At 43.6% G+C, this 27,542-nt stretch overlaps 1 protein-coding gene across 8 annotated transcripts in view; it reads right to left on the reverse strand.

The window, feature by feature from the left end:
• AKAP9 (A-kinase anchoring protein 9) overlaps positions 1–27,542 on the reverse strand; it is a 354,940-nt gene that overhangs the window by 213,654 nt on the left and 113,744 nt on the right. For all 8 annotated transcript variants that reach the window (XM_077490822.1, XM_077490820.1, XM_077490821.1 and 5 more), the window contains 5 exons: positions 27,216–27,309; positions 24,440–24,665; positions 12,396–12,489; positions 2,785–3,144; positions 305–625 (listed from right to left, as the gene is read on the reverse strand). In XM_077490822.1, the coding sequence (XP_077346948.1) occupies positions 305–625; positions 2,785–3,144; positions 12,396–12,489; positions 24,440–24,665; positions 27,216–27,309 (1,095 nt within the window). The remainder of the gene's footprint in view (positions 1–304; positions 626–2,784; positions 3,145–12,395; positions 12,490–24,439; positions 24,666–27,215; positions 27,310–27,542) is intronic.

Consider the following 27,542-nt stretch of genomic DNA (forward strand, 5'->3'; position numbering starts at 1 on the left):
AAAGGCTCTGTCTTGTCCAGACATAATTTGGAGTCAGTGGAGGAAGAGGAGGATCTGTGCATACAGGATCAAGCAGCGTTTTTACACAATGCAGAGGATTAGTAAGTATGACCAGCATGCTTTACTGTATATACAGACTGATTTTACTCTTGTGGGTTTAGTAACAATGTAACTTTCCTATGAAATGTAATTGTATAACAAAGCCTGGTTGGATCACATAGTCTTTCAGCAGGTAATACAGCTTCTATGCTAGTTACAACTTTGGCTTTAGATGCCTTTAAATATAGAAAGATTCTGCTCTTACCTCCTCTTTGAGAAGCATGGCTCTTTCTTTGGGCTGGGTCTTTGTTTCGGTTTTGGTATCTTGTGCAGCAGGGGTTGGATCTTCATGTTGACGAACATCAAAATCTACATCACTAGTATCAGTCACTGGAAAATCTTTTAACTGGATGCCCTCCTGTTGTTCCAGCTCTTCTCCTTGTGCATCCACTGCCTGCTTATCAGCGTCCTGCTCAGGGGCTGCAGTCTGATCCTGGGAAAAGTTCTGCTGTTCAGCCACCTCCAAGGAGGACAGTCGAGCAAGCTCAGTTTGTTGGGCAAATGCAATCGACATCTCGACGATAACCTTAACAAGAAAGGAGAAACTCTGTATGAAGTGTGAACAGGTGCTTGGCCAATAACTCGCCAACAAGGAAAAATAAAGCTGGATTGCAATATGAGCAAACTTCAAACAATGATCATTATGTATTACATCAGGCATATTCTTCAAAATAATGGCCATTTCTTTTCAACAATACAACTAATTACATTTTTATATTCTTCCAGTTAGGAAGTACAACGTACTTGTTTGACAATTGCATTTTATATCATTATCATTTATCCTATTTGAATCCAGTGCTATGCCTGTCTGCAGTGGCGTTGGTCAGTCTCTCTCTCCTCACAGTGTCTGAGACAGTTGTGGGAGCCATTGGTGCCTTCTGCTGTCATTCAAATCATTTGAGGGGGCGGGGCTGAGCCGTGCTGTGTGTGTTAATGGACACACAGAGCCCAGCTCAGGAGTGAGCCCACAGGAGTGCCACCATAGGAAGCAGCTTCCTAAGGTGGCACACGGAGAAAAGGAGTAGCCACAAGCGCCAGTAGGGGGATTACAGAAAAGGAGGTTCCAGGCTGCATGGTTCCAGGTATACTATTTATTTATTTATTTATTTATTTTTTTTATAAAATAATAAATACCCTTTACAACTGCTTTAAAGTAAGGGCCGATTCACACAGCGAGGCGCGGCGAGGCGTCTCAGACTTACCTCGCCGCGACCTGCTGGGAGCTCAGCGGCGACTTGCAGAGGACTTCTGTATAGAAGTCAATGCAAGTCGCCCCCGAAGTCGCCCCGAAGTAGTACAGGAACCTTTTTTCTGAGTCGGAGCGACTCGAGTCGCTCCTCTCAGAACGGTTCCATAGTACTGAATGGGGGCGACTTGCGGGAGCGAGGCGAGGCGAGCCGTGTCGCCTCGCCTCGCCTCGCTGTGTGAACCGGCTCTTCTTTTGGCACTTGTTGGGCGTACTTGTCAAACACAGCCTTTTCCCTTCAAATGCAGGGCAGCATTTGATAAGAAAATGACATGTTTGACCTGTTTTGCCTGAAATTTAAACCCACCTCAATAAGACATGCTGTGTGCAAAGAAAAGCAAAGCAGGTGCAATGCGGTCTCAGAACAGTCTTCTACGCTACTCTCTTAAAGTCAATGGGAATTTGCTTAGCTGCATTGAACATGCGTTTCAAATGAGCATCAAAATAGGACAACAGCGGTGGCTTCTTGAGCATTCACACATGAAACGTCGGAAGTGTATTTTCAAATTTTGTTCAGCTTGCGATGTAATGTGGTGAGCTGCAGTGTTTGCACTGGCTGCTACTATACAGTGCATTGTGCCATTAAATCAAATGACACTCCATGGCACTGCACTGCAATACACACTTTACCGTAAGACACCAGTCTGGTGACCACAATCCTGTGACCCCTGAAAATGAAAAGGTTAAAAAGCACCCATATTATTTAAGCTTTTTTCTACATACATATACATGTGATCGTCTTAATATACATATTTTTTCAGTATCTAGTAATGTTTTAGAAAACTAGTGGCTCACATATTTTTAATTTTTCAAATATGTGAGCCACTACTGTCAGTTCTGTGTCCCATCAGAAATGGCTCCTGCTGCTATCAATCTATCCAATTAGGACCCGAGACAGCATCTGGAGCTGCTGTGCTCGTTCTCATCATTGGAAAGATCATGTTCAGGTAAGTAAAAGTGGGGCTCTGAGGGGCAGCTGCAACATGAAAGGTTTCTCACCTAAAGGCATTCTGTGAAAAACACTGAGACTTTACAACCCCTTTAAGTATACAAAGACATGAGATGATCGTAGCCCAACACAACCAGTACAGGTTCACTGTAAGCCTTGGTTCAAACTGATGCAATGCGGGACATGCAGCGAATCCTGTGCGATTTGCGCACCGCAATCGTACAGTGTCCATGCGTTCTACGGGTATCAATATTAACACTCTGAAACAAATTGCAATAGCGCAAATTGTCAGAAACGTATCGCATGGGTGTGGAAAAAAGGGCCCTGCACCATATTGGTGCAGATACAATTTGAGCCACATCACATTGCATGTAATGTGCAGAAGAACGCAGTGCAATTCCTGTGCGAATCCCAGGCTAAAGGCTTAAAAAAATGTAATTTGTCAGTTGTGAATGATCTGTAATCTGTATGAACCCAGAACCGAACTCACTCGTGCAATTTCTTGCTCAATCTTCTCCTGGTAGCGCTCCTCCAGCAACTGACTGAGATCCGTGTCACTCTTCTCCTCCGTGATTGGACACAAGGTAGGCTGGAAACCGCCATTTACAGTCTCTTGCTTGGCTCTTGTCAGCTGGACGATTTCCTGCCTCAGAGCTGCCTTCTCCACGCTGAACTTCTCCGTCAGGTCGACTCTAAGCTGATCCAATTCTGCCTTGTGTTGCTTTTTTAAAGCAATAACTTCCTCCACATATTTGGAGAACAAGGCCTGCCTAAGGCTTTGCAGCTCCTGATAAATGGGCCCAATGGGCATCTTTAGTGAGGACTCTCCCAGCTCAGTAGTTTTGTCTCCCTGTTCAAAAGAAGAAAAAAAAAAAAAAAAGTTTTGATCTATACAGTCGCAATGCACATTTTTCTTATTTTGAACTCTGTGCAATTCACTGTTTTTATTTACATTTCACAGAAGACTTGTAATAACCAACATATGAATGTGCATTGGTTGGGAGGCTCAGACAGCATTCTGATCTGTAGAGAGACATCATACTGGCAGCATGTAGGCACAGAGGGGCAATGCTCATACGCTGCCATGTCTTCGAAACGTATTGTGCTCAAAAATATAGTACAATTGTGAGAGTACACATTATATGGATCTTGTTCCAGTAATCCCCAGTATAGATGTTTTACTTCTACTCAAAATAACTCTATGGAGGCGCATACCATGCAACATTATTGTACACCACACCAATTTCAACTTCTCTGCACATCAGCTGTTAAAAAAAAAAAACGGTGTTGGCCAGGATATACAGTGCCTTGCAAAAGTATTCACCCCCTTGGCTTTTTTACCTATTTTGTTACATTACAGCCTTTAGTTCAATGTTTTTTTAATCTGAATTATATGTGATGGATCAAAACACAATAGTCTAAGTTGGTGAAGTAAAATTAGAAAAATAAATACATAAAACTATTTTTCAGAAATAAAAAAACTGATATAGTTGGCATGTGTGTATGTATTCACCCCCCTTTGTTATGAAGCCCTTAAAAAAGCTCAGAAGTCACATAATTAGTGAAATGATGTCCACCTGTGTGCAATCTAAGTGTCACATGATCTGTCATTACATATACACATCTTTTTTTGAAAGGCCCCAGAGGCTGCAACACCTAAACGAGAGGCACCACTAACCAAACACTGCCATGAAGACCAAGGAACTCTCCAAACAAGTAAGGGACAACGTTGTTGAGAAGTACAAGTCAGGGTTAGGTTATAAAAAAAAAAATATCCAAATCTTTGATGATCCCTAGGAGCACCATCAAATCTATCATAACCAAATGGAAAGAACATGGCACAACAGCAAACCTGCCAAGAGACGGCCGCACACTAAAACTCACGGATCGGGCAAGAAGGGCATCAGAGAGGCAGCATAGAGACCTAAGGTAACCCTGGAGGAGCTGCAGAGTTCCACAGCAGAGACTGGACTATCTGTCGTACGCTCCATAGAGTTGGGCTTTATGGCAGAGTGGCCAGAAGAAAGACATTACTTTCAGCAACAAAACAAAAATGGCACATTTTGAGTTTTCCGAAAAGGCATGTGGGAGACTCCCAAAATGTATGGAGAAAGGTGCTCTGGTCTGATGAGACTAAAATTGAACTGTTTTGGCCATCAAGAAAACGCTATCTCTGGCGCAAACCCAACACATCACCCAAAGAACACCATCCCCACTGTGAAACATGGTGGTGGCAGCATCATGCTGTGGGGATGTTTTTCAGCAGTCGGGACTGGGAAACTGGTCAGAGTTGAGGGAAAGATGGACGGTGCTAAATACAGGGATATTCTTGAGCAAAACCTGAACCAATCTGTGTGTGATTTGAGGCTAGGACGGAGGTTCACCTTCCAGCAGGACAATGACCCCAAACACACTGCTAAAGCAACACTTGAGTGGTTTAAGGGGAAACATGTAAATGTGTTGGAATGGCCTAGTCAAAGCCCAGACCTAAATCCAATAGAAAATCTGTGGTCAGACTTAAAGATTGCGGAAAAATGCCAAGGGGGGTGAATACTTTTGCAAGGCACTGTATAAGCTCAGATCTGGAACATCATATTTTCACTGTGCCAAAAATCCATTGGCCAGTATAAAAATCATTTTCTCCTGTTCTTTTAAACACTGCAAAAAAAAAAAAATGCCTGACTTGACCATTACCAACTTATAGGCGACTTGTTGCCTAATAAATGTAATACTTAAAGCAATTAATATCTAACTTGGGCATGTTTGGTGGCCTTCAAAAGTTTAAAGCTAAAATACAGGCAAGCAGCAATATACACATATACACTATATTGTCAAAAGTATTGGGACGCCTGCCTTTACACGCACATGAACTTTAATGGCATCTCAGTCTTAGTCCGTAGAGTTCAATACTGAGTTGGCCCACCCTTTGCAGCTATAACAGCTTCAACTCTTCTGGGAAGGCTGTGCACAAGGTTTAGGAGTGTGTCTATGGGAATGTTTAACCATTCTTCCAGAAACATATTTGTGAGGTCAGGCATTGATGTTGGACGAGAAGGCCTGGCTTGCAAGTCTGCACTCAAATTCATCCCAAAGGTGTTCGATTGGGTTAAGGTCAGGACTCTGTGCAGGTCAGTCAAGTTCTTACACCCTAAAAACTCGCTCATCCGTGTATTTATGGACCTTGCTTTGTGCACTGGTCCGAATCATTTGGTGGAGGGGGGGATTATGATGTGGGGTTGTTTTTCAGGGGTTGGGCTTGGCCCCTTAGTTCTTAGTGATGGGAACACTTGGGGCATCAGTATACCAAGATGTTTTTGGACAATTTCATGCTCCCAACTTTGTGGGAACAGTTTGGGGATGGTCCCTTCCTGTTCCAACATGACTGCGCACCAGTGCACAAAGCAAGGTCCATAAAGACATGGATGAGTGAGTGTGAGGTGGATGAACTTGACTGGCCTGCATCACAACCCAACAGAACACCTTTGAGATGAATTAGAGAGACTGCAAGCCAGGCCTTCTCGTCCAACATCAGTGCCCGACATCAAAAATGTGCTTCTGGAAGAATGGCCAAACAATCCCATAGACCAGGGCTCAACAAAACCCGGGCACCAGGTCGCATTTGCGACTAGAAATAGCGACCTGGCGCCTGGGGCAGCACAGCTGGGGGTATCCTGTCTTCGTGGACCCCCCCAGCGTGATCGCATCGGGCCGTTCCGCCGGTAATTGAGGCTGCGGCTTTGAGGCCTTCTGCGGTCCTATGATTCCTTCTGGAATCTGGCGCCCTCTTGTGGTGGCCGTTGGTATGACAACCAGCAATGCTAATGGAGCTTGCTCTGCCTGTTTTTTTATTACCTGCCTATCTACTTCCCTTTATTTAGAACCCCCTAAACACTATATATATATATATTTTTTATTCTAACACCCTAGAGAATAAAATGGTGGTTGTTGCAATACTGTCTGTCACACCGTATTTGCGCAGCGGACTTACAAGCGCACTTTTTTTAGGAAAAATAATTTAGTTAATAAAAAATTAAGACAACAAAGTTAGCCCAATTTTTTTTTTATATTATGAAAAATAATGTTACGCCGAGTAAATTAATACCCAACAGGTCACGCTTCAAAATTGCACCCGCTCATGGAATGGCGACAAACTTTTACCCTTTAAAATCTCCATAGGCGACGTTTAAAAAAATTCTACAGGTTGCACGTTTTGAATTACAGAGAAGGTCTAGGGCTAGAATTATTGCTCTCACTCTACCGATCACAGCGATACCTCCTATGTGTGGTTTGAACACCGCTTTCATGTGCGGGCGGGACAGGGCGCGTTTAAAAATATATATTTTTTTTTTCCTTATTTTAACTTTTTTATTTTTATTTTTTTCACTGTTCTTTTAAAAAAAAAAATTAGTGTCACTTTTATTCTTATTATAAGGAATGTAAAAATCCCTTGTAATAGAAAAAGCATGACAGGTCCTCTTAAATATGAGATCGGGGGTCAGAGAGACCTCACATCTCATATTTACACTAAAATGCAATTAAAAAAATAAATTTGTCATTTGAAAAAAATAAATAAAATGTCCCTCTAAGAGCTATGGGCAATGACTTGGAGACAGGTGGGGGGCGGAGGCGCTATCTTCCCCTCACTCGTCTCCATGTCAGGCCAGGGACAGGTCCGGATCGCCATTACCGACCTGGCTCCTAACTTTTTAAGCTGGCTCCTAGATTCCAAGCAAATTTGTCAAGCCCTGCCATAGACACCCTCCTAAACCTTGTGGACAGCCTTCCCAGAAGAGTTGAAGCTGTTATCACTGCAAAGGGTGGGTCAACTCAATACTGAACCCTACGGACTAAGACTGGGATGCCATTAAAGTTAATGTGCGAACAGTGTCAGAGCCAGAGCTCTACTGAATGCAATTGTTTCTGGCTAGGAAAGCCATTGCACTTAAAGAGGAGGGCCGGTTTAAAAAAAAAAAAAAAAAAAAATTTAAAAGTCAGCAGCTGCAAACACTGTAGCTGCTGACTTTTAATAAGCGCACTTACCTGTTCAGGGTGCCTGCGATGTCGGCCGCTCGAGGCTGACCCGTCCCTCGGCTCTCGGGTCCCGGCGCCGCCATTTTGGCTAAGGGAAACAGGCAGTGGAGCCTTGTGGCTTCACTGCCCGTTTCCTACTGCACATGCGCGAGTCGCGCAGCGCTTTGTGAATGGGGCGCGCTGTGTTCTGGGACACACAGTTCCCAGAACACAGCGCGACCCATTACCCAGAAGATGCCGCACAGAGGAGAGAAGACAGAAGATCTCCACAGAGGAGGAGGAGGCAGATTAGGACGATGTGCCTAGCAACAGGCATTTCTGGTAAGTTAAAAAAAATAAAGAAAAATTTCATTTTTTTTTCTAATTTTTAATGTATTTTTTTTTTTCAGGGTGGCCCTCCACTTTAAGTGGATTCAATCCAGTCCCCCTCCTGTCCATATGTGGATAAAAATGGTCAACCAAATAACTGCCATATGAAAAACTTGTATATGAACACAGAGGGAGCCCAACAAAAATAGGATTTTTAAAACAGCTTACCTGTAAAATCCTTTTCTTTGATGTACATCAGGGGACACAGAGCCATAGTAATAACTATGTGGGTTATATCGGCATATCAGGTGCTGGACACTGGCACGCCCCTTAAGGCATGAACCTCCCACATATAACCCCTCCCATTACTGGGAGTCCTCATTTTTGTAGCCAAGCAATCAAAGTGTATAAGAAGAAGAAGGGAGGGACCTCTGTGTCCCCTGATGTACATCAAAGAAAATTATTTTACAGGTAAGCCGTTTTAAAAATCCTATTTTATTTTCTTACATCAGGGGTCAGAGAGCCATAGTAATAACTATGTGGGATGTCCCATAGCAATGACAACTGAAGGGGCGGTCACAATCAAGGAAACAGGAGGCCAGAGGACTCATACTGCAGCCTGCAGTGTATGCTGTGCCCAAAGGCAATATCCTCATGACCTTTAATATCAATTTGAAAAAAAAAAAATCTGATAAACGTCTGAACCAAAGACCAATGTTGCGGTCTTACAGATCTGAGCCATAGATGCCTGATGATGCACCACCCAAGAGGCACTAATCACCCTGGATGAATGTGCTCTTAATATGAGAACGAATAATTTTTTTCTTTAAGCTGAAGCTTGATCAATCACTTGACAAATCCATTTGTAAAATAGTGGATCTTGACGCTGCCTGTCCATATCTTGGACCCTCTGGCAGTACAAACAAAACCTGTGTTTTGCGAACCTGAGCGGTCGCCCTTAAATAGATTCTGATTGCTCTTACTACATCAAGAGACTGTAGTGCTTTCTCTTCCCCAGATTAAGGCTTCTGGGGAGAAAGAAGGAATAATAATATCTTGGTTTAAATGAAAACCTGTTACCACTTTTGGTAAGAGCTCAGGGTGAGGACATCAAACCACCTCGTCCTTATGCATGATGAAATATGGCTCTTACAAGACAGAGCCGTTAGTTCCAATGCTCTTCTGGCAAGCAAAAATATTATCTTTCTTGTCAAAGAACCAAGAGAATTTCTCGTAAGGTTCAAACGGCTGATTTAACAAAGCCAAAAAGACCAATTTTAAATCCTAAGGATTTAGAGGTGCCTTGATAGGGGGAATAAACCGTGTTACCCCCTGAATAAGCTACGCACCAAGAGTGGGAAGCAAGAGGCCGTAGGTAAAGACATCGACATGGCCTGGATCTGGCTCTTGATAAAAATCAAGGCCAGCTTCATTTCAGATCCCATATGCAGGAATCCTGCCTATTGACATACCTCCTGGGGTGCCAACCCCTGGATCCATACCAAGAAACCTATGCCTTCCAGATTCTATAGTAAGTGATTCTGGAAGCCAGCTTCCTGGCATTAGTCAAAGCAGACACTACCGAAGGAGATCACCCACGATCTTTTATAGAGTGGGATTCAACAGTCAAACCTGTTAAACTCCTTGTCCGTAAAGTAGGATGAAATACCGGACCAGGTGCAAGAAGACATCTTTATGATCGATAAATTAAGATCTTCTGGGAGCCAGCTGGGGCCACCAGAATCACCTCCTTCAGTTCCTGCTTAATCCTGCGGAGAAGAACTGGAGGAAATGCATAGAAAAGTGAAAACTGATCCCCTGGGAAAACTAATGCATCTGTTCCGCCTGCTAGCGGACCCCTTGTTTGACATAAAGTTGTCGACCTTCTTAATGAATCTGGACGCGAATAGGTCCATGTCCGGAGTACCCCCACTGACATATTGCTAGGAAGATGTCGGGGTGAAGAGATCATTCTCCCGGAAATAATTGTTGGCGTCTCAAGTAGCACACCTGAAATATTAAAATTGCCACTAGGCAAGGAGTGTTATGTTCTGCCAAAGCTAGAACAATATTCACCTCTTTTTTGGGTTGCACGACTTCCCATGCCTCCCCTGGTGATTGATGTAAGCCATCGCCGTGGCTCTGTCAGACTGAATCCTGTCAGGACAGTCCCATAATCTGACCACCAAGATACTATGGCCAGCTGTACTGCCTGAAAACTTCCAACAAAGTTGATAGGCAAGGTCCTCCAACCTGGACCATCTCCCCTGGACAGAATCTTCTTCCAGGGCTGCTCCCCAGCCTAGAAGGCTGGCCTCTGTTGTTAACACCTTGCAGGATAACGATTTTCCCTCCTGCTGAATAACAACCACCAATTTAGGCTCTGACCTATGTCGGGAGCCAAGCGTATTGAAAACTAACAAGGCCTGAATCTTCTTTATTCCACACTGACAGGATGGTGTCTTGAAGCAGTCTTTGAATAAAACTGCACATCAGGGACGGCCCTGAAGGAGGCCACCATTTCCCCTAAAAATCTCCTGCAGCCAAAATGAAGTAATCTTCCTTTCTTGATAAGTTGAATTAGTCCTACAATGGAACTGATTCACGTCTGGGGTAAGAATACCTTCTTCTGTATGGTATCTATAACCAGCCCCCAAGTAACCTCCTTGATGGTTTTAAGGAGAATCTTCCTAGGCTGAGAATCCAACCTAGAGATTTCAGCTATCTACAGCTGAGATCAGACTCTGGTTTTAGACTGAATGATCTATTCAAAGTAGATCTTCTAATAGGCTAGGACCGCTATGCCTTGTGCCTTTCACCTGGCTAAAGGAGGTGCCAGAATCTTTCAGAACACTTGTAGTGCCGTGGCTAAGCCGCATGGCAGTGCCACGACTGATAAAAATAATTTTATATTTCAAATCGCAGAGATTTCTGGTAAGCGGGAAACTTTGGCACATGGAGATCTGCAACTCCCCTCCTTGCAGGATGGACACAGCCGATCGAATTATGAAAGGATCGGATGTTTAAGTGCCGATTCAAATCTCCGAGTTCTAGAGTGGGTCTTACCTCTCTGCTTGGCTCTGGGACCTTAAAAGGTTTGAGCCAAAAAACCCTGTTCCACTATGGGAATCTCTGATATCACCGACTGGGATAACAGCTGATCCAGAGACCAGAAAGAGACCTTGAAAGGAAACCTTCAGGAACAGGGGTAATCCTGGACCTGTGAGAAGACCCTGCCAGTAAACTTTTATTGGCCTTACTACCAAAAAGTACTGGATCCCAGGGCCCAGCTTTAAAAGCATTCGCAAGCAAAACCTCGTGACTTTGGCTGACAAGGCCCGGGTACCATTTATTTAGTCCATTACGGAGACATCAGAACGGATCCGGTCAGGATAGCTGTCTCTCATCAAAGGATTACTGCCCGTGGAGCTCAGTACACACATCCTTACACGTGCCCAACACCTCAGACACTGGCGAAAAAACTGAGGACTCCCAGTAATGGGAGGGGTTATATGGGGGAAGTTCACGCCTTAAGGGGCGTGCCAGTGTCCAGCACCTGATATGCCGATATAACCCACATAGTTATTACTATGGCTCTGTGTCCCCTGATGTAAGAAAATAAATATAATAAGATTTGGAATGTGTGGCGCGCATCTACCCTTGCCATTTCCAGTGATTGAGAAACCCATTGACTCAGACAAAATATAACAACTGTCAGAATTCGAACCTCTAATGCCCCGTACACACGATCTGATTTTTCGACAACAAATGTTGGATGCGAGCTTGTTGGCGGAAAGTCCAACCGTGTGTATGCTCCATCGAAAATTTGTTGTCGGACTTTCCGCCAACGAATGTTGGCTAGCAGGTTCTCAAATTTTCCGACAACAAAGTTTCATCCATCACACATAAGTTTACGCTTGCTCACAATCAAGCAGAAGGAGCCGCACTGGCTATTGAACTTCCTTTTTCTCGGCTCGTCGTATGTGTTGTACATCACCACGTTCCTACATTCGTAATTGTTGGCCAACATTTGTGTGACCATGTGTATGCAAGACAAGTTTGAGCCAAAATCCTTCCAACAAAAATCCACGGTTTTGTTGTCGGAAAGTCCAATCGTGTGTACGGGGGATTGATGTTGAATTTTCATACCCAGGGAAATAACAGTGATTCATTGAAAGCTTTCTATATCTTCTATTTTCTGATCCAAGCAAACTGTATATACATTTTTAAATAACCTGATACATGTTGGTTCAAATGTACTTTAACTGCTATGGTGCTCATGTTACTTTCTTGAATTTGTTACTGTAATGCACATAAAAAAATAAAAAAAAGTTCATGTGCGTGTAAAGGCAGGCGCCCCAATACTTTTGACAATCTAGTGTATATATGGCACAACAAAGCATACGTTTCCAGGGTGAGATCAGATAAAACAATACATAGAATATGAAAAATGGTCAAACAAAATCATTACATAATAAATGTTAATCACCTACCACCAGTTAATGTGCCCTGTGCTTTATCACACATCAGGTGAACAACATGACTGCTCCAGTTAAAACGTCAGGTTTAAAAATCCAGGAATAAAATTAGAGTCTTATAGACAGAGGAGGTTCAGAGTCCCTGCAGTGCGAGCGTCTGCTTTCTGCATCCACTGCTAGGTGTGTTGCCAATCAACATAGTACTGGGGTGTGTGCATAGATGGCGCTATACAAACAAAGATTAATGCCCTGCACTCCATGTCTTATTATATGCATTGTTTACCTTCAGTATTTCAGCAAATGAATCATAAACACTCTGGAATATGGTCTCTTCTTGTAACCCAAGCTCAGCTCCAGGCTCATTTGCACACACATCCCTGAAAGAAACAAAGTACAATGTCATTTTATTTATTACAAGTTTTTATATAGCAACAACAATTTACGCAGTGCTTTACATAGTAAACATTCACATCTGTCCCTGCCCTGAAGCACCTCTTATAATCTAAAGTCCCTACTTCACATACTAAGGCCAGTGTAGACAGGAGCCAATTAACCTGCAAGTATAAATTAATTCATGGACACCTGCGCTCACTACTATATAAATAATCTCCCACAAATTAATATGCCTAGCAGCTGCTAATCGGTGCGTTCCCAATACCACCAAACCGTACAAAGCGGAGAAATATTTAGCAGTTCTCAGATGCCCTTGAAATAGTGTGAACAATACAATAAAAAAGCAATGCAAGCAATAAATATGCTGGAAAAAGTGCAAATAAACATGTAAACTTACACTGAAAAAGTGCAAACATTTGGTATTTTCCATGTTCAAACCCCATGTTCAATATTAAGATGATTAAACTTAACTTCAAACTTCAATTATTAAACGTAAGTCCATGGCAAGTCTAAAGATCTATACAAAATTGTGCACAAAGGTGCAAAATACATTTTTATCTTGTGTCCCAATCCCACATTGTACCCTCTAGAGTAGAGATTCATCACATGAAATCGCTTTATTTAAAAATTCCACAAAATAAAAACATTGCACACATAGCATATTATTGTGCCTGAACCCTGGCACCCAGCAGGGCCACTGGATGTGACGTCACTTCCGCTCTAAGCTGGAAGGCACTCTGGCTCCATAGTAATTGCTGAGCGGAGGCACTCTCCCCCTACAGGTTGAAGTGACTATTCCGGGTGCCATGCCAGGATTAGGGATGAGCTCAGGCGTGTTCGCATGGAACACGTGCAGAGTCCGCCAGGAAGTCGGCGCAACACTGCGCTATTCACAGGCAGTGAGACATTGCCCGATTTCTGCAGCCGCGCATCGCGACAATGTCTCACTGCCTGTGATTAGCGCAGCGCTGCGCCGACTTCCTGGCAGGCTCTGCACGTGTTCCATGCGAACACGCCTGAGCTCATCTTTAGCCAGGATTCAGACACGATAATATGCAAGCATACTGGTTTTATTTCTTTGTGGGATTTTTTAATAAAGTATTTTTAGGCGGTCAGACGCTTCCCAGTCTGTGCTTTCTCTATGTATGCCTTGGAGGGGAACAGATGATTTCTATCCATTTACTTTGGTGATATGCCTTGACTGTGGGTGCTGGCAGGAGAAGCGGAGACATAAAGCAGAACTTTACCCATAACAACTTGATGAAAAAAATAAGCAGGGAAAACACATTTCATATTAATAATTACAGTATGTCAACAGAATTAGTGTGAGCTGTAAATTGTCTCCAGTATTGCTCCTGTTTTTTTCTTGCTGGAAGCTGCTATTTTGGTGAAGCCCAGAGCCCCTGGGCAGGATTAAATCTTTAAGTTGTCCGTAAATGGGCCTCTAGCAGATCTGATTTTAGGCACAGTGCCAAAATAGCACAAATGAGTATGTGCAGAGCAGGGTGGGACAGTTTTTCCTGGATTCTAAACAGTATAGACACTTATTTTTAATGTTTTAAGAGCTAAACCTGCAAAAGGGGCCAGCATGATGTGATCGAGCAGGAGTTCATTTTCTGACTTAAGCCTAGTACTCACAGCCAGAATATCGGGCGGAATAGGCCGGTTTAATAAAAAAACAGCCGACATTTGCCCCATGTGTACGGCAGTCGGTTTAACAGAAGCCGGCTTTTGATGAAGGGGCATGAGCGAATAAGGTCTGTGGATTGGCATCCAATCAGCGCTGACTGGAGTGTCCTGGCAGGAGGAGGGGGGGGGGGGCATGCCCCCCGATCAGAACACAATAGCTCAGCAGGGGAGATCACTGTACTAACATCACATAGTAAGCACAGAGACTGCTTCAAAGCTGTCATTTTTTTTTTTTTTCGCTCAGCCTGCTGGGTTGAAGAAAAAATAACTAGAAGTGTCTACTAGGCTTAAAGATCCTTATGTGTGGAGCAGCTCAAGGTGGAGAAAGGATTATAAGCGCTATTTGACCTTCTTTAACAAAAAAAGTAAAATTGTGATTTACTCCAGAGGGCATGAGCACGAATGTGTGACTGGAGCACAAATTAAAAATAAAAATTCATTTTGCACATTTATGTACAGCACTTTAAACTTGATTGATTTGAGTTTACCAATTTATTATTTGGGACAGATTTACAATATTGGAGTTTGAACATGGAAACCATCACCAGTTTGCTCCATTAGCATTATGTCCCCTTTCACATGGGTGGACCGATTGGGTCAACCTGGCAAGTTTTTTTTTTTGGCGGACCCGATCGGACCATACATTGCCCTCTATGGGGCGGTGGATTCAAACAGACATGTGTCCATTTACACCTGCCGACATCCAATCAAAACAGGCGGATGGGGCATCCAATCCCCATCCATCTAGCAGGTCGGATCTAATGACAGTCGGATGTATATATGACCATAGAGAAGAGTGGGCTGTGTCCGTGTCTGCTCTACACAAGCAGAGTGAACACAGATCTGTCATCTGCCTGCCCAGCAGGGATCAGCTGACAGATCCCTCGCTAAGCCAGCGGATCTGCTGGAGGAGTCCACCTGCATGAAAGACCCCTTTATCTGCATTAATTTGAACATTTTTTATTTGCACTTTTTTGAAGCATATTTATGGATTACACCATTTTATTACATTGCTTACACTATTTCTAGAGCATTTGAGCACTGCTAAAGATTTCTTTATTTTTTTTAAAAAATTTTTTTTTTTTAACTACAAGCATGTCTTTGGAGTGTGGGAGGAAACCCACGCAAGAAACAGGGAGAACATGAAAACTCCACACAGATAGTGCCCTAGCCAGGGTTGGAACTGAACCAGTGCTGCAAGGTACAAAGACGAACCACCAAGCAAGTGTGCAGCCACAATATATCAACAAGAATGTATCTCTGCACCATAAAATATACAACTGAAGATATCACCCACAATGAAGGTGTATAATTCTGATGTTACTAGTCTGAACTCGAGGTCCATAAGAGCGGAGAATGGCGTGGGGGATTGTGCATGTCCCTCTGCTATAGGATCTTTCTGCAAATTCACTTTAAAGAGCAACTGCAGTCTGCTCTCATAATTTGTAATAAAAACAACTTTGCCATTCTGAAGCTTCCCTCCAACCACTTTGCATATTATACATTCTGCGATTCTGTACTCTCCAAATATGCTGCAGAAATCTCCCTCCGCCGAGTTTGGCGGCATCCATTTTAACTGTGGGCAGCTGAAGCTGCTGCTTGTTCACTTCTTGGATTTACACAGACAAACAGAGGCACACTTCCAGCTCTGCAGCCTTGCAGCTCTCATTGGCTCTCTTATGACTCGCCCCCCCCCCCCCTCCCCCTTCACATCCTGGCAAACTCTCAGGAGAGTGTGAGAACTGATGTGTATGATGTCATAAGCCTAGGCTAATGACCAGACAATAAACAGGGAGTCAGCTTTATAAGGTATTTACTATCCAAAGTTAACCAGTTGCCGACCGCCGCACGACGATGTACGTCGACAGCATGGCACGGGCAGGCATATTGGCGTACCTGTACGTCCCTTGCCTCCCGCGGGTCGGGGGCCCGATCGGGCCCCCGCCCGGTGCCTGCGGCGGTCGGTTTTCGTCCGGGAGCGATCCGGGACGAGGGGGCAGCCATTCATTCATGGCCACCCCCACGCGATCGCTCCCGACGAATAGGAATCCCCCGTGACATCACTTCCTCTCCTGTAATGTAAACACAGGAGAGGAAGTGATGTATTCTCTCCTCCGTGTCGGTATTTTTCGTTCCGACACGGAGGAGAGCGGATCGGTGAGTTGCACCAACACTCTACACACACAGTAGAACATGCCAGGCACACTCACACCCCCCCGATCACCCCCCCCAATTACCCCTGCCCCCCAGTCACAGTGACACCAATGTCATTTTTTTTTTTTTTTTTTTTGCATTGGTGTCATTTGTGACTGTAATAACTGTTAGGGCAGTTAGGGTTAGCCCCCTTTAGTTCTAATGTACCCCCCTAACCCCCCCCAATAAAGGTTTAACCCCGTGATCACCCCCCGTCGCCAGTGTCACTAAGGCTGGGTTCACATTGCAGCGGTTTATGAGAACGAATGTGATTCGCACCGCACTGCAGTGCAAATCACATCCGATCTCTGTGCGATTCGAGTTCAGCCATTCGCCGCACCCGCCACACCCGCCGCACCCGCCGCACCCGCCGCAAATTCGCACGGGACCCTTTTTTTGGCCCGCAGCAGAATCGGATCGCATGGGTGTTCACACCATGCGATCCGAGTTTGCAGATCGCACTGCGATATGCGAACTGATCTGGGGGTGTCAGTAACATTTCACTGACACTCCCAGCAGTTCGCATAGGGCAGTGTGAACTGCCGCCGGGAGGCATGCGATGCGGGAACCCGCCGCGGATTCGCGGCGTTTCCGCATCGCTCCAGTGTGAACCCAGCCTAATAAGCGATCATTTTTCTGATCGCCGTATTAGTGTCACAGGTGACGCTAGTTAGGCAGGTAGGTATTTAGGTTCGCCGCAGCTTTTTATAGCGCCAGGGACCCCCATATACTACCGCATAAAGCCCCCTGATTGCCCCCTAGTTAACCCTTTCACCAGTGATCACCATATAACTGTTACAGGTGACGCTGGTTGGTTAGTTATTTTTTTATAGTTTCAGGGCACCCGCCATTTATTACCTAATAAAGGTTTAACCCCCTGATCACCCGGCGGGTGTCATTTGTGACTAATAACTGTTAGGGCAGTTAGGGTTAGCCCCCTTTAGTTCTAAGGTACCCCCCTAACCCCCCCAATAAAGGTTTAACCCCGTGATCACCCCCCGTCGCCAGTGTCACTAAGGCTGGGTTCACATTGCAGCGGTTTATGAGAACGGATGTGATTCGCACCGCACTGCAGTGCAAATCACATCCGATCTCTGTGCGATTCGAGTTCAGCTATACAGATAGTATGGCTGAATTCGTGTCGCACCCGCCGCACCCGCCGCAAACTCGCACGGGACCCTTTTTTTGGTCCGCAGCAGAATCGGATCGCATGGGTGTTCACACCATGCGATCCAAGTTTGCAGATCGCACTGCGATATGCGAACTGATCTGGGGGTGTCATTAACATTTCACTGACACTCCCAGCAGTTCGCATAGGGCAGTGTGAACTGCCGCCGGGAGGCATGCGATGCGGGAACCCGCCGCGCATTCGTGGCGTTCCCGCATCGCTCCAGTGTGAACCCAGCCTAATAAGCGATCGTTTTTCTGATCGCTGTATTAGTGTCACAGGTGACGCTAGTTAGGCAGGTAGGTATTTAGGTTCGCCGCAGCTTTTTATAGTGCCAGGGACCCCCATATACTACCGCATAAAGCCCCCTGATTGCCCCCTAGTTAACCCTTTCACCAGTGATCACCATATAACTGTTACAGGTGACGCTGGTTGGTTAGTTATTTTTTTATAGTTTCAGGGCACCCGCCATTTATTACCTAGTCTCACTAGTGTACCCCTAAATTTAGGGGTGTCTACTTTCCAAAATGGGGTCATTTGGGGGGGGTTTGTGCCATCTTGGCATTTTATGGCCTTCAAAACTGTAACGCCCTTAGAAAGCCTGAAGGCGGTGCTTGGTTTTCGGGGCCCCGTACGCGGCTAGGCTCCCAAAAAGTCCCACATATGTGGTATCCCCGTACTCAGGAGAAGCAGCAGAATTTATTTTGGGGTGTCATTTCACATATGCCCATGGCATGCGTGAGCAATATATCATTTAGTGACAACTTTGTGAAAAAAAAAAAAAAAAAAAAAAGTTTGTAATTTTCCCACAACTTGTGGCAAAATATAAAATATTCCATGGACTCAACATGCCTCTCAGCAAATAGCTTGGGGTGTCTACTTTCTAAAATGGGGTCATTTGTGGGGGTTTTGTGCCATCTTGGCATTTTATGGCCTTCAAAACTGTAATAGGTAGTGAGAAGTGAACTCAAAAATTTACGCCCTTAGAAAGCCTGAAGGCGGTGCTTGGTTTTCGGGGCCCCGTACGCGGCTAGGCTCCAAAAAAGTCCCACATATGTGGTATCCCCGTACTCAGGAGAAGCAGCAGAATTTATTTTGGGGTGTCATTTCACATATGCCCATGGCATGCATGAGCAATATATCATTTAGTGACAACTTTGTGAAAAAAAAAAAAAAAAAAAAAAAGTTTGTAATTTTCCCGCAACTTGTGGCAAAATATAAAATATTCCATGAACTCAACATGCCTCTCAGCAAATAGCTTGGGGTGTCTACTTTCTAAAATGGGGTCATTTGTGGGGGTTTTGTGCCATCTTGGCATTTTATGGCCTTCAAAACTGTAATAGGTAGTGAGAAGTGAACTCAAAAATTTACGCCCTTAGAAAGCCTGAAGGCGGTGCTTGGTTTTCGGGGCCCCGTACGCGGCTAGGCTCCCAAAAAGTCCCACATATGTGGTATCCCCGTACTCAGGAGAAGCAGCAGAATTTATTTTGGGGTGTCATTTCACATATGCCCATAGCATGTGTGAGCAATATATCATTTAGTGACAACTTTGTGTAAAAAAAAAAAAAAAATTTTTTTTTGTCATTATTCAATCGCTTGAGGCAAAAAAATAAAATATTCAATGGGCTCAACATGCCTCTTATCAATTTCCTTAGGGGGTCTACTTTCCAAAATGGGGTCATTTGGGGGGGTTTTGTACTGCCCTGCCAATTTAGCACCTCAAGAAATGAGATAGGCAGTCGTAAACTAAAAGCTGTGTAAATTCCAGAAAACGTACCTTAGTTTGTAGATGTGACAACTTTTGCGCAAACCAATAAATATACAATTATTGACTTTTTTTTTACCAAAGACATGTGGCTGAATACATTTTGGCCTAAATGTATGACTAAAATTGAGTTTATTGGATTTTTCTAATAACAAAAAGTAGAAAATATCATTTTTTTTCAAAATTTGCGGTCTTTTTACGTTTATATCGCAAAAAATAAAAATCGCAGAGGCAATCAAATACCATCAAAAGAAAGCTCTATTTGTGGGAAGAAAAGGACGCAAATTTTGTTTGGGTACAACATTGCATGACCGCGCAATTACCAGTTAAAGCAGCGCAGTGCCAAAGTGTAAAAAGACCTCTGGTCATTTACCAGCAAAATGGTCCGGTCTGAAAGTGGTTAAAACAAGGACAGAGGATTTAATAGAACGTTTAAAAAAAAAAAAGGACTGAAGTTCTGCTTTAAAGGATATGCAATCTTGTATTCATTACCCAGATGCTGCAGAGCTTCTCTGAAAGCAAAAGATGATGCAGAGATTACTCTTACAGCTTGCAAACAGCTATCGAAGGCCTACTTATCAAGCCCACAGTCTCCATATTGATACTGTAACACCCTCCTGACTTTACTGCCTAGGCTGCTGCAGTCAGCACAGAACCGCTTTATAGCAACTCTGGCAGTAAAATGAGGAGGGTGTTACAATATCACTAGAGAGACTGTGGGTTTGACGAGTTGGCACAAAGGGATGGGATGTGGTAAAGGATACCTGCAATCCTGATTAGACAGCATAAAGTTGTATTAAAGTAAAAGGTATGAAACCTGCTGCCCAGAAGAGGTACAAAATGATGTACTAATTATGGTTCTGGGACACACAGGGTTAAAGTGTATCTAAATCCCCCCCAATAAATATAATATATCTCAGCTTACTAGAGCTTAGGGCTCAAGCACACAGGTGCTCTGGCCCCTACAGCCTAAAATACCAACCGTTTCAGACATCCAGAAGGCAAAGATGCAGCATACAGCTGTCTGTCAGCAGCCTGCAAAATTTATGAGAGGCTCATATACAAGGCAACTGTACGCGTCTGTAATTTGTTCTGATCTTTGCTCATGTTTCGGGCTGTATGTGCAGAAATTCCGTGAGCATACATTCCTGAACATATACAGCTCTAAAAAAAAAAGCACTGATTGGTGGCCTGTACAGCCAAAATTTTGTCAGTCTGTAATGAATTTTGACAGGCTGCTAGCAGCCGGCTGCACACTGCCCCTTTGCCTCCCATGCACCCGAAAACACAGAGATTTGAAGCCATATGCAGCAAGTTGCTTGTGTGCATGAATCCATAGATGTGGTGGCTGCATTAGTTGTAATCCTGTAAATAACATTTTCTGTACCCTCTTGTCTACAATCATTTCGACATCGTATCTATGATAGGAACCATGGTTGTCACACAGGCTGGACGTTCAGCATGTTAGCCTTTGTTCAGTTCTATTTTGGAGGGGGGGGATTTAGCTGTCTATACAAAAAAAGACAAGGTTGTTTGTGCTTTATTTTAACAGGACATCGTTCCTGATCACACTCAGTATTAGGCCCCGCCCCTACAGGTTTCATCTGATCTGACTTTAAGGGGATGATCCCACTTGACAAAGTCAGAATAGACGAAACACGTAGGTGTAGAGCCCAACGCTGGGATTGAGTAGGAGCGGTGTTCTGCCATTTTTGAGCCGGGAAGAACTGAAGCGACTGGTGGCCGGCGGCTTCTCTGTATATCTTTGCCGACACATATACATGCTTCATTTTCAGCTTATGCCTACACAGTTTTTGTGAGTACCTTAATTACTTGTGTCAAATAAATTTGGATGTTTAAGATACTACACTATGGGTTTATTTTATTTTATGCTGGTGATGAAATCTAACCACTGAATGGGGAGAGGACAGCAGTGGAGGTGAAGCCTTTAAGTGGACTGCGCCTATCTGGAAGATCTTTGGAATAATTACAATCTGTGTTTGCCTAATCTTGAAGTGAGATAGGCATGCACTTCAGGTAAGTGCGTTTTGCTGTATTAGAGGTGGTGGTCACTTTTGGTCAAAACATTTTCTACACTTGGAAGAATAATATTGGTCATGGGAATTTTATATTTATTACACCATTAGATTGCTTCATTTGAAATTAATTTTCATGTATTGCTTGGAGGACTTTATTTGGTCACGACATTTATTGAATGATTTATTGTGCATGACTTTCTATACTGATGAATATTTTATATTATTAAATCAGCGCTTTAATTTTTGTTTTGCTTGATCACTTAGGGATTTATATCTATTTATAGCTGCTGGTTTGTTTCACGGTTTTGCAATATCATTTTCTCATGATTTATTATATCCATCAGCGCAAAAGGGTCTATACATCACACAGTGCTTGCATATACTTTTCTTTCTGAGCAAAACTTGTGTCCCATGGGCCATCGAACATAGATGAAATCAGAACTTCAACCCCAAGGCATTCCACAATGCAATGCAGCAGAAAAGTGGCTGCATTGCATTGTGGGATACTGGGGGTATGCCATAGCTCTCATTGGATACCTATTAAAGTGTTACTAAACCCGGTAATATGAAAATAGTTAATCTAACCCCACCCTACAGTGCCCACAGCATATAATTCTTCTTTTTACATTAAAATACTGCTACTATATAGCTTTTTGGCTGATGTATACCATGATCACATGACAAACTGCAGAGTTTGCCCGATTGCTGAGTGTTTGGGTAGGAGGAAATTTCCACTACAGTCTGTGTCCTCATGCTGTTATGGAAGGCAGATCATCCATCAATCAAGATGTGACATCCCACCCACTGTGTTCTTTTTTTAGTTACTGGGCATGGAGGAGGAGGGGGGACTGCACTGTCATTTAGGATCTGTATACACACCCACATGTGTGATGTCAATGTCATGTGACCTGAAAAGCTCAGTTCAACAAGGAAATATTCTCTCCAGCAACAGAGACCAAACTGAGCATGTGCATGGAGACCACTCTGACTCTGTCTTATCTAGTCTTGTCTGTGAGATCTTGCAGGAGGGGGGAGGATCTGTCCATACAGGATCAAGGAGCCTTTTTACACAATACAGATTAACCCCTTAAGTTCCACAGTGAGTATAACAAGCACGTTATTCTGCTTATACAGACTGATTTTACTGTTGTGGGTTTAGTAACACTTTAAAGTGAAGTTCCACCCACCAATGGAACTTCCACTTTAAGTTAAGGTGATCCCCTGATATGCATTTGGAATGTCATTTTGGGGGGGGGGGGGGTACCCTCTTTTTAGAGGGATCTTGCTCCCACTTCCTCCCGGGGCACTGCAGCGCTGGAAGCAAGTTCACCTCTCCCCCCTCCCTCTCGGCAATCATCTGGGACACATCACAGGTCGCAGATGATTGCCTGGCCAGTCACAGTGCACAGCGAGACTCACTCATGCGCAGTGTGTACCCAGCTGTGAAACCAGCCGGGCACCCACGATGACAATGCTGGCACCGCAGAGAGGAGGGGGAGAGGAGCAGGGCTGTGTTTAGCTGCGATTAAACACATATTTTCTGCATGAAAGAAAGATCAAAAGAAAGATCCATAAAATATGCACCTAAAGTACTCCAGTTTTATACGGTTTTATGCAGGTCTGTGCATAAAATATTCAACTCTACGCATGTAAAAATCTGCAATTATGTTCTACTTTCTTTGTGTGCAACTTTTTTGTATGTAGATGCAGCTGCATTCAGATACATACAAAAATGATCTGCTTTATGCGTCCAAACAGCATTTTTTTCTGCCTGTGTAAATGAGCCCTTATTGTATGTGTTGTTAGGGGTTTACATTGCTTTCATTTTTTTTTCTATCTAAATAGAGGGAACTACCGTAAACAGCCTGTCTCAAAAAAAAAAAAACGTGTTGTCAACATCCCTGTATGTTGGCAACAGATGCTTTATGCCCTGCCCTATATGTGGGACTTTAAGGGCAGACTATAATTGACACTTATATTGATAAAACATTAAGTTTATTAAAGTGTTAAAAGAAGAGTATTGGTGCAAAACATCACCATAGAAATACAAAATACATGATCAATCGGTTGATCCATTTTTAAGATCTTCCTCTGGTAACTTGTGGTTCCATCTGTGAAGCCTCCATCCCTCACCACCTGGGGTGGCTTCTATTTTATGTGGATCCTTGTGAGGGACATCTCAGGCCTCGGGGGTTCCCCACCCTTTTGGGTGGGACATTTATAGGGAAATCTCCATCTGATGCAGCTACAGCATTCATTCTTTAAATTTTTTTCACATATATGGCATTGGTATGTATGAGCTTCTACGGCTGCTGCGATGTATGGATATGTGCATTGTATGTTCTGTTACATGTTTCCAATCTATGCTTTGTACGGTTAAAGAGTTTCTCCAAATTTATGATCTTCTCTATGCCCCTGAAACATTCCACATTCCCAAAAATTCTATTAGCTCTTTATGAGCTTGGTATATGTGAATTGGATCATGTATTTTGTATTTCTATGGTGATGTTTTGCATCAATATTCTTCTCTTTTAACACTTTAATAACCTTTACTTAAAGCAGTGTTCCACCCCCGCCAAAAAAAAAAAAAAAACGTAACAATTTAACAATGGGACACTTACCTGTCCTGGAGTCCAGCGATGTCGGAATGTTTCCATCAGCTGTCGGGTGCTGCCTCCGCCATTGCGGATAAGGGTACCCAGTAGTGTAGCCTTATGGCCTCACGCCAGGAACCCTACTGCGCATGCACGAGGCCCCGCTCCTCTCTCCTACTAGCCGGAAGTGGGAACAGGACACCTGTCCAAGACAGGTAACCTGCCCCCCCCCCCCCCCCCCCCCAAATGCCAATTGTGGCATCAGAGGGGGAGAGGAGACAAATGAGAGGAAGCTCCACTTTTGAGTGAAACTCCGCTTTAAAGTTTTAATCAATATAAGTGTCATTTATAGTCTGCCTTTCATGTCCCACAGTATCGGGGGGTACTATTTGTCCCTATCTATCTTTCGAAGAATAAAAAAAAAAAAAAAAACAACAACCAAACTTATTTGTAACAAATACTTCTTCAGTCTCATCATCAGTCTACCTGGGTTGAAGAGGGCCGACATTGATGTCCTGAAGCCGTTCCTGCAGATGAACTATCTCTTTGGAGAAACGCTCTTCATTTTCTTTCAGCTGCTGCTGGAAGTACGAACGCAGGTGCTCAATTTCTCCAGAGTGCTTCTCTTCTAGCTGAGCTCTCTGTAGGCTGAACTCCGCTTTAAGCTTCTCGGCCTCCTCTGATGGTGGGAGGGTCAGCCGTTCCTGGACATCTGAGGAAAAACATACAAAAATGACACTGTGCAAGTATATCCTCCAGGGGACTCTAGAGAGCACCTGGGCGTTGTGTAAAAGTAAAAGGCAACCATAGACTTTACAGAACCCTTAGACAGCTACACCATTGTGTGCCCATTTCTGTTTAGGATATGGACAAGGTCCAGTGGAACAATTATCAACTAATATCTCTCGATATGTTAAAGCAGAACAATAGCCCAAAAACTGCAATATTCACCTTCAATACAGAGATGCCCTCCTTCCCCTTAATGAATTCCCCTCTGCTACAAGATGTCTCCAGTCCTCCAGGCTGAATAACAACCAATGCTATTCAACCCATTGTCTCACTGTACTTCTGCACTAAATGGTGGTTGCACATCATTATGTGTGCACTGTCCTGTGCAGCAGTTAGAAGAAGATTTGGGGATTTACTAAAAACCGAAGAGTGAAAATCTGGTGTAATTCTGCAAAGAAACTATTAGGCTTCATCCCCACAAGGCGGATCCGCTGCCACGGAGTCCGCCTGCTCAGTGGGAGATCTCTCCATGGATCTCCGCTGAGCCGGCAGATGACAGGTCCCTCTCTGCTCACTGAGCGGGGAGGGGCTTGTCGAGCACAGCTGGTTGCTATGGAGAGATCAGACTAAAAACGGACAGCATGTCCGTTTTCATCATATCTCACCCAATCCGATAGGGATGGATGTGAACATAGGGCCATCCCTCTGATTTTAGCGGATTGGACCGGGTCAGATATCAGCGGACATGTCATCCGTTGCTCCATAGACTAACATGGAGTCCCCGTTCAGGTCCGCTGACAAAACGGACAGATGGACCTGAAAAGTCTGACAGTGTGAAAGGGGCATTAGGCTTCCAGGTTTTATTGCCAAAGCTTATGTTTATCAAGCACAACTGCACCAGTTTTAGTAAATTTACTCCACTGAGAAAGCTACCATATGTGGTGACTTGACAGCTGGAATATTTTGATATGGAGTATGCACTTTCAAAGATATTATAGAGGTCCATTTCATGGTCTCATTTATTTTTAATTAAAGCTTTTTTCTCAGGAGGTATCTGTAATGATCCCAAAGTGTTTGAGTCTAAACACTTGACTTTCCCATCTGCTGGAAAAGAATGTGTAAAAAAAAATAAAAAATAAAAATAAAATCACTATGGGCTCAACCATGATGATTTTTTTTGCATTTTCCAGGCATTAATCTCTGTCCATAGATACGGACTTAAACTGGTTGTAAAGTTAACATAAAAAAATCCTGTAATCCCGTGTGTTACAGAATTATATCATGTGCCGTGTGTGCCTTTGTGTAAAACCTTATTTACAGTGCCGCTGGTCACTCACATGATCCACCGGAGCTCTCCTTCCCCACTCCGAGCACTGCAGAGGAAGGGGCCGAGATTCCAAGCTGATGTAAGCCGGGAGGAGAGGAAGAGAGCTCCGGCGGGTCACGAAGCGCCCAGCGGCACTTTAAATAAGGTATTTATCACAAAAAATTTTTACACAAAGACACACTGCACATGATAAAATATTGTAACACAGCGGATTTCAGGATTTCTTAATGTTAATACTACATACCCCCAAGCTGACAGGCAGGGAGAGAGGGAGAAAAGCAGCGGATGATGTAGGCACATGAACTGACCACGGTAATCGAGGCTCAGCAGCCATGATTACCATGGTCAGTAGAGACAGGGGGACACAGTAACTGGCAGGATCAACCAGGATTTTTAAACATAGAGAGGGACAAACCACACAGCACAAGCACTTTGCTGTATAACATGCTTAATGGCAGGGATATGCAATTAGTGGACCTCCAGCTATTGTAGAACTACAAATCCCATGAGGCATAGCAAGACTGACAGCCACAAGCGTGACACCCAGGGGCAAAGGCATGATGGGAATTTTTGGTTAGTTTTCTTACTTTTGCAACAGCTGGAGGTCCCCTAATTGTAGATCCTTGCTTTAAATTATCAAGATTGTTTTGTTTTGTTTAGGGTTACAACCACTTTAAATGCAGCTTTCTGTTTCAGTCAACAGCAGACACCTCAACTCACTCTGTCTGACAAATCTCAGAGGAAATCATAGCTGTTGGGTATCTTATCTAACTGCTTTGCTCCTAATCAAGTTGGTGTTGGAGGTATCTGCCATCTCTCTACTTCCTGCCACCAAAAGCATTCAGGCTCAGTGGATCTAAAGCCTAGTACACACTAGCAGTTGTTTTTTTTTGTTTTTTTCATTCAACCCAATGGGCTGAATGAAAAAAAAAAAAAAACAACTCAAGAGCTCAGTAGAATCCTCTGTACATCCATAGAAACATAGAAAAGTGCCGGCAGAAAAATACTTAGTAGTTAGTCCATTGAGTCTTCCCATTTTTTTCTTTTTTTCTCATTAACCTTTGACCACGTTTTCTCATAACGTTACTGAAGGCCCCTAAAGCTGCAAGGCCACATTGCAAATCCCTAAGCCACCATATTATCCTTTTAGCACCTGATTCATAGAAAACATTGCAATGCATATCAATTCTAAGATTATGTATTTACCTGATTGACTTGGAGCTGAATCCTGGGAAATAATCACAATCTGTTTCACTTGAGGGATGTCGGGCTGCTCTCTATTCACTGAAAGATCGGCTGTCTGAAATAAGCAGGAGATAAAACATACACAGATAATAGCCTGTACATCAATACAGGTTTTATTTCACACGCTTCATTATCTTTTCCAACAGGAAGTCTGGCTTACAATGAAAACTCGTCAAGGACTGTGTCAATAGAATTTGAATTTCTCCTTCCTTTTACTTCAGTAAATAATTAATAAGAGCAAGGGACATAAGACAGCTTTGCATATAAACCTTCATTATTCAGACAATA

This window comes from Lithobates pipiens, unplaced genomic scaffold (assembly GCF_037356315.1).
Source record: "Lithobates pipiens isolate NorthernLeopardFrog02 unplaced genomic scaffold, aLitPip1_a1.2 Scaffold_19, whole genome shotgun sequence".
NCBI lineage: Eukaryota > Metazoa > Chordata > Amphibia > Anura > Ranidae > Lithobates > Lithobates pipiens.